Below are 8,565 nucleotides of genomic sequence, written 5' to 3'. Positions count from 1 at the left end.
AGAATATTATTACGTCGACCCGCCATCAGAGGTCTATCGATATTCTCGTAAGTGCTGAGAACCGCGTATACCTCTTCATATAGAATCTCGATTTAATAAATCACTCAGGAGTATAAGGTAGGCTTCCACTACAATGCCTTACTGATGAGTTAGTAGTGAAAGCCGGGACGAAACACCAAAATTATTGATATTTTTCGCAATATACGAGTATAAAGAATAAATTAAAGATCTAATTATTTACGGAATTTTCATTTATCATCTTCACATTTAATATGTCACTCAAATCACTATTAAGATCCATGATGCTAGTAGCATGAAAAATTGTTAACTAAGTAAATTCGTGATATTACTACGGTAATATGTATGCGTTAATGCTGAAAAACTATCAGCGCGCTTATGGAGGGACTACATAGTTGTATGTATATAAAATTCACACATAATTATAATAAGAACTATGATCCAGCTTTGATCGTTATAGGCTGTCTTCTACTTGTTTGTGTTTATCAATTATACGGTCTTACAAATATTTTAATGTTTGTTAAATATAAACTTGGAGAGAAAAGAGTATTAGGAGTCAAGCTCAGATAACTTTACACAAATACTAATATACATATAACAAACAAAATTTTTTTATTATAATAATTGTGATAGTAATAAAAAATTTGTATTATAATAATTAGCACAATTATTATTATAAAAAAGTTTTGTTTGTTATACATATATTAGCATTTGCGTAAAGTTATCTGCGCTTGATTTCTAGTGCCCTTTTCTTTACAAGTTTATATTTTATTTATACAGAAGTTTTTCTTATTTAAAATTATTATACGTTGTAATGTTAATTTACGACCAGATGTGATATAATCAAACTGTAGAGATATGTAATTTATTAAATGAAGACTGAAAATGTGTGTTATCTCCATAAAAATATCTGTCATTTATTCTTGAAACATTATTTATTAATTATACATCGCTAAAACTTTTAAAAATTATGTGTAAGCTTTTTCTGTGGAAAGTATATACAACATTATTTAAAAAATAAGTTATCATTATTATCATTATATTGATATTAACAAAAACAATACGAAGACATCAGTACCATACGACATCAGTATAATACGAAGACATAAATGTTAGCTTGTACTAATTGTCAAAATTTTAAATTTTTAAGTAAAATACAATATATGTATATATTTTTCGACAAAATTGAGGAATTACAAGCAATTATTAAAAAATTATTAAACATATTTTATTCACTTATTTGATATGTAATTAGATAGATAGATAGATTTATTGCGTGCTCACACTTGTGATTACACGGACTTCTATTTTACAATTCACAATACAATTGTTTACATCAAGATATAGTTAACTTATTTCCTACTTCTCATTCATACCACTTTTCACTCTCTCTACATTATTTCCCTTCATACCGGCTAAACATTCTTCAACACTGCTTCCTTCCCTTTCTCTCCCTTCTTACTACCTCTATCATTTTCATCCATTCATACTGACTGACACTCTTCTTTCAAGTGTTTTATATCCTCTCTCTCTTTTCGACATATTCTACATTCTCTCTCCACTTCATTCATCCAGTACATATTTCCTCTTTCTTCGTTCCCACATCTCCACCTCGCAATCATTTGTACTTTCTTTCCCTCTCTCTTTTTATTAGTCCTTAGGTATTCTGGAATTTCTATTACTTTTAAATAATTTTTGCAGGACCTTGAATTTTTAACCTCTTCCCCCCTTTGCTGTGCGTCTACTTCTTTATCTCTCTCTCTCAATTGCTCCTATTTTGCTGCTCCCCATAAATTTAGTGCTTCCTCACTTACTCCTCCTCTCCACATATACTCCCTCCTCTCTAAACTTTCTTTTGTCCAATTTTCTGTTCGTTTTTCTCTTTCATCTTTCCTTCGTTCTAACATACTTTCTTTTCCTATTTCCCCTCCCTTTCCTTCCTGTAACCGCTCTTCAAACTTTCCCGCTCTCCACCCAGTCTCCACTCTCATTTTTTTTCTTTTCAATTCCTCCCTCACAATATATCCCGGAGTCCAGCTGTTTACCCCTAAAATCCACCTCAAATATTTTTCTTGTAATGCCTCTACTTCTTTCCATTCTTTATATCCCCATATCTCCACCCCATACAATAATATTCCTTTCACTATGCTATCAAATAATTTTAATCTCCATCTTATGTCCCCCTTGAACTTTCTTTCCTCATAGCTCCACACCCACCCCATAGCTACTCTTACTTTCCTTATCCTATCCTTCACATGCTTCCTATCCCCCCCATATCTTGTCACCCAGTATCCCAGATATTTATATTCCTTGACCTCTTCTATCCTCTCCCTGCCCCACCACCAGTACCTTTCTTTCTCCTTTCTCCCTTTTTCTCTAAATACCATAACTTTTGATTTTTCTGGGCTCAATTCTAGTTTCTTCTCTTTTAAATACTTTTGTATTGTTCTTATCATCTCCCTTAATCCTTCTTCTTCTTCCGCCACAACCACAATATCGTCAGCATATTCTATCGACTCCCCTCCCACTTTCACTCCTCCTCTCCCCTTCCTTAGTTCTTCTTCTATATCCGCAATATAAATATTAAAAAGAGTTGGACTCAGAGGACACCCTTGCCTTACCCCTTTTTCTACCGCCGAATTCCGCCGAAACCTCCTCCCCTACTCTTACCACGCATCTTGTTTCCTCATAAATCTCCCTCACTCTTTCTATCAGTATCTCACTTATCCCTCTTCTCCTCATCATTTCCCATAGCACCCTCCTATCTATTTTATCAAACGCACCTTTTAAATCTATAAAGAAAGCCCACACCTTTTTCTTTTCTTTCAATCTTCTTCCTACTATGTGTTTTAAGATCTTTATGTTTTCTATTGTTCCTCTTCCCTTTATAAATCTTGCTTGAGTCCTACCCCATCCTTTTTTTCGTCCAACTCTTTCCTCACCCTTCTATTGAGAATATTCGCATATATCTTATACGCGGTGCTCGTTAACGTAACCCCCCTATAATTTTCTGTCACATTTTTGTCCCCCCTTTTCCATATTGGAACTACCACTCCTGTTCTCCATTTGTCCGGGAAACCCTCCCCTTCCTATATTTTCCTATATATCTCTTCCAACTTTTTACCTACTTTATCTCCCCCCTTCATCCATGCTTCATTTCTTATTCCATCTATCCCTGCCGCCTTACCCTTCTTTAATCTTTCTATTTCTATGTTTACTTCCTCTCGGCTTATTCCTTCTTCATCCTTTCTCCCCACTCTCCGTCCCTCCTCTTCTCCTTCTCCTACACTTCTCTCTTTAACTCCTTCTAACGCTTTCATAAAATACTCTTCCCATTCCTGCATTTTAATCTCATTACTTACTCCTTCCCTCTTCTTCCTTCCTCTATTAATAAATTTCCATGCCTGCGCTTCTGTTGTTATCTTTTTTATCTCTCCCTCCTCCAATCTCCTCTGTTCTGCTTCTTTCTTTTCACATAATTCTCTGTATTCCCGTCTCTTTACTACAAACTCATTATATCCCATCTTTCTCCTTCTATATTTTCTCCCTGCCCTATTCACCTCTTTCTTTTTCTCCCTACACTCCTTGTCCCACCATAGAACCCATCCTACCCCTTTTCTTCCCCCTCTCCTCTTCATTTTAACCGCTCTTTTCACTCCTTCTTCCAATTCTTCCCATCCTCCTTTCACATCCTCCTTTTCCCATTCTATCTTCTCTATATTACTCCTAAAATATTCTACTCCCTCGTTTGACCAATCCTGTATCATCTCTGCCTCCCTCTTTTGTTTCCTCTCCTCCCTTATATATTCCTTTCCTAACTCTATCATTATTGGGTAGTGATCTGATTCTCTCCTGCATCCTATTTTGAAAGACCTAATTTTCTCTTCTGCCTCCAAGTTTGTAATCCCATAGTCAATCACTGATCTCCCACCCGCTTTTTCGTACGTCCACTCTCCCTCTTCATCCCCCCTTTTCCTCCCATTTAGTATCATCCACCCCCTTTCCTCCACTGCCTTAATCAGCTCATATCCCTGTTTATTTATCACTCCATCTCTCGACCTCCGCTCTTTGCCTTTTCCTCCTTCTTCTTCCCCACTTTTTACACAACATCCCCCCTCCCTACCAGTTCTGGCATTAAAATCTCCCGCTATTAACATGTTTCCTTTTTCCCTCTCTACTATCACCTTTCTCAATCTATCTAGCGCGTCCTTACTCCCCTCTCTATTATATACCGTTATGATTCTCCACCTCTCCTTGTCTATAGTAACCTCCCTTTGCTGTATACCCTCTACATCCTCTTCACTTCCATTTCTTTCTTCTATTTTTTTTCGTACCCCCGTTATTGTTCCTCCCATCGCTCTCCCCTTTTTCTTCTCTCTCCTCGCTGGTTGACATTTCCACCTCCATCCTTCCGGCATTTTTTCTTTTAACTTCCTCCACCCCGCTTCCTCCACCCATGTCTCCGTTAATCCAATCACATCATAATCTTTCAAGAAATCCCAGAAATCTTCATCTTTTCTTTTTAATCCTGTTCCAGAATACCCCTTTTATACTACGACTTTCTCCCTCTTCACTCCCTCCCTCCCTCTTCTTCCCCCCCTCTTTTCTTTTTCGACTGCGAGCACGCTTCTTTAAAAATTCGCTTCTCTCATACACTTACTCTCTTCGTTCCACACATACTCTTTACCATTCATCCACGCTTTCCCTAAGCCCACTCTCACTAATCTACCTCTCTCTTTCTCTCTCTTTGCCCACCCCCGTACCTCCTTCTGTCTATCTCTCTACCTTTTAGTCATATCATCATCTATATATATTTTCGTGCCTATCAATTTATTCTTTTTCATCATGATCTCTTTTTTATTATCTAAATAATTTAATTTCACAATCACCACACTCTCATTCATTCTATTCCCCATCTTATATACTTCTCTTATTTTTATTTCTTTATCTAACCCCCCCAACTTTTCCAAAACCCTTAATGCAGCTTCTTTCGCCTTTCCCCCTTCCACTTCTACCCCCCTCATTACTACGTTAAATCTTCTGTCTCTTCTCTCTTGATCTTCTCTCCTTTTTTCTATCTCTTTTACTCTCCCCCTCAGTTCTTCATTTTCTCCTTCTAATTTCTTCCTTTTTTCTTTCTCTTCCTCTTTGAATTTCTCAAATTTCATCTTCAACTGCCTCTTCATTTCTTTTATCTCTTCCTTTACTTCTCTTTTTATCTCTCTTACTATATCCTCTTTCTGTTGCTTTAGTAGTCTCTTCATCATTTTTTCCATCTCCTCCATATTTGTAACTTCTTTTTCCTCTGTTTTTGTTTGTTGTTCCAACGATTTCCCTCTCTCACCTTCCTTCTCGCGTTTCTCGTTTTGCTGTTCTTCTTCACTATCTTCTTCGTCACACTCTTTTCCCCTCCTCGAGAACCACGAGCTCCGAATACTCGTGATACTGCTATCCCTTTTCTCCTTTCCCAGCTGCTCCACCTTCGTGGGTCTTCCTCTCTTCTCCGCTACCTTTTCTACACTCTTCTTTCCCGTCTGCCTTTCTCCGTCGTCGCTCTCCTTCAAACTTGTTCCCCACTTCTCCCCCGTTCGTACCCACCTTTCCGCTCTACTTCTGCTTGACTCCTCTGGCGCTAGGAAGGTTTCTTCTTTCTCCCTCTCTGCCCTCTCACTCATTCCTCACTCCCACTTCCAGGCCTTACGCATCCTCTTCTCTCTGCCCAATTCTTGCCGACTCCCACCGACCGCTCCTCTCTCCCCGCTCGCCTTCACTTGCCAACCGTCACTTCCTTTCACCTCGCTCCTGCGCACCTCAATCTCTACGCCACGCACGCCCAGCCTGCCCTTCACGTAATTATTTTATGACGTATTACAAGGCTCCCCTATGCACCTCTGTCACCTTTACTCTCCTTTTCACTTTTCGGTGCCAATATCCTTTCTTTTGTGCCACTCCACCCCCAGGGTCCTTGATCCGATAACCTGGATCTCTTGTCCGTTGAGGTTAGGTTCCCCTTGTCTCGTCTTTCCCTTTCAATAATTAGCCCGCTTCTTAATGAGGCGAGCTACTTTTCTCCTAGCTCTTAGATTTATCGACTCTCGTCCCTATAACAAAAACCTCCCCGTAGGGCAAGTTTTCTACAGCCACAATCTTTAATTCACCTCTGTAAGCTAATTAAACACGTCTTTGCTCTCACTCACCTCAAACCGAAAGTCTATTTGATGTGTAATTCATTGCATTAATAGTAATCAAATTTATTAATTTATTTTAAAGTATATAATAATATTTAAAATTTTTTTGGCTCAAATTACTCGTGGCGATGCCGCCTTTCAGGACATATGACGTTCAATTCAAAATTTTTTATATTTTAGTAGTTATGCACCTCCCAAAAATGGACTTTGGTGGCTCGGGATAAGAGACTTGTAGCGTCTCAGAGTTTTTGAACATGGCCGGAGACGCTACCGCGTCTCCTGATATAAATAAAAAGTAATAATAAGGCTCTATGAGAATAAAACAAATATATATATATAAGAATAAAATAAACTAGAACAATTGAAGGGCTAAGAACCAGTAATTTTTTTACAATATTATGTAATAAAGAACATTTAATTTAAATGCATAAAAATAAAAATAATTACCATACATGAACAACAAAAGTTTCGACAACAATCAAGTCATACTCATTTTTATTATTGCAGATTTATAATCCAAAATTAACAACTACAAAACCACCAGAACGACGTGAATTAGTACTTCCTTGGCATTCAATTAACAATGAGAAAATATCGCGGGTTCAAATAACATTTCCTTCTTCTATATGGGATCAATTGCAAAATAATATTACATCCAAATCTGGAATGAAGAATTGGAGCCCTTGGCAAAAGGCTCCAGGTAGCGAAATTGAACAAAGAACACAAATTGATGTTCCTAAGCAAATTTCTGAAAAAATTCCAGAACATAATTTCGAATTTGATAAGTTGGAGCAACAAAAAAGTTTGAAAATTCCTTTTCAGTATAAAGATTTAATAACAGAATCTGAAAATTACGGATACTTTAAGAATGAATCAAAATATGGAAATTGTACTCAACCTGAAAACGAGATCGATTTTGAACATAAACTATTGAGAAATGACGAGAACAAACAAATGCACGTAAAATTTGAGAATGAAGATTTGTATGAAGGTGTAGATATTGACAGCACGGTAATTCTTTTTCTGATTAAACAGAATTTTATATGCATATAATATACATGTATTTATACATGTATTTAAAATTTATGCAAGATTTTTAATAATTTTATTCTTGAAACATTTCTACTGAGATGTAAAATGCCTTCATATATTTTTTAATAATTCTTTATACTAGGAGGGGCATTTAAAACAGTTCATCTGAATAACTCGCTTGTTTTTGACAATAGAAGAAAAAGTGTCAAACAAAAGTTGCTTGGTTTCGAGGGGCACATAATGTGATGTCAATAATTGTTTTTTGGTGAAGGAGCTAAAAAGATATGAAGGTCACCTCCACTTTTTTAAAAGGAATTATATAATTTTTTTTAGATAACGTGATTCCTCTAATTATTTTGCATATAAAAGTGTTAAGGTAGAGATACCAGAAAACCAATAGTTTTCGAGATATTTTACACTTTATTTTGATACATATGGACACAAAATGTTAAATAACTCGTAAACTGTTGACTTTTTGATTATCGTACCTTAATACATTTTTAAAATCATAGAAAGTGTAAAGCCTAATCGAGTCTTGAAAACTGGATGTTAATGTTTATTTTATTATGTGAATTTATATACTGCGTATGTAGTCCACCCTCGCGACGCTGATAGATTTTCAGCCTTGACGCATACATATTCACTACCACAGTAATATCACTTAGTTAAATTGAGAATCAATTTAACCAATTTTTTTATGCCTATAGCATCATATTACATCTTAATAATATGTTGAAAGACATATATTAAAATTTAATATTAAAGTAATAATTTTAAACTCAGAGAAGCTGAGATTGTGAAGAATATCACGAGTTGGCGTTTCGTCCCGGCTTCCACTACTGGACTCATCATATATAGAACTTCTTTCTAACATCTTCCCAGGCGTCTAAAGTAGGCTCCCACTACATTACCTTACTGATTAGGCCAGTCATCTTATACAAAAAAAAGGCGATTTTGGGAAAGTGAACGAAGACGCGAGATTTTTTGTTAGACTTGTTGGGGATGTCAAGAAGAGCTTATTTCTGAGTTGTCGTATACATAGACCTTGAGCTAAATTATAGAGGGGTGGGGGAAGGTAATTTTGCGTTTTTTCGCTGTAACTCGGTCAATTTTGGTCGTAATTGAACGTGCGACCTCTCTTTTTGTAGGTATTTTCAAGCCCTACAATTCATCTCGCGAAGACCCTAACCTAAAATCAATATTTTTCGAGTTAACTTGAAAAAAAGGCGAAAAAAGAATGATTTTTTGCCTTTTGTTGCATTTAACTCGTTCCGGTTAATAGATAGCAAAATGCCGTCACTGACACTTTTGTAGGGCTTGAAAAAAC

The 8,565-nt window shown here is 36.5% G+C and overlaps 1 protein-coding gene across 1 annotated transcript; it reads right to left on the bottom strand.

The window, feature by feature from the left end:
* Positions 1 to 1,790: 1,790 nt before the first annotated feature.
* On the bottom strand, positions 1,791 to 5,693 carry LOC108775001 (trichohyalin). Its single transcript, XM_018541273.1, has 4 exons — positions 4,913 to 5,693; positions 3,147 to 4,546; positions 2,640 to 2,964; positions 1,791 to 2,581 (listed from the first exon to the last, which is right to left on the bottom strand). Exons 1-4 carry the CDS (start codon positions 5,691 to 5,693, stop codon positions 1,791 to 1,793), a joined length of 3,297 nt encoding a protein of 1,098 aa, XP_018396775.1.
* Positions 5,694 to 8,565: the final 2,872 nt, after the last annotated feature.

This window comes from Cyphomyrmex costatus, unplaced genomic scaffold (assembly GCF_001594065.2).
Source record: "Cyphomyrmex costatus isolate MS0001 unplaced genomic scaffold, Ccosl1.0 scaffold2806, whole genome shotgun sequence".
NCBI classification, from domain to species: Eukaryota; Metazoa; Arthropoda; class Insecta; order Hymenoptera; family Formicidae; genus Cyphomyrmex; species Cyphomyrmex costatus.
Note: the sequence above shows the minus strand (reverse complement) of the source record. Positions and strands in the feature narration are given on the sequence as shown.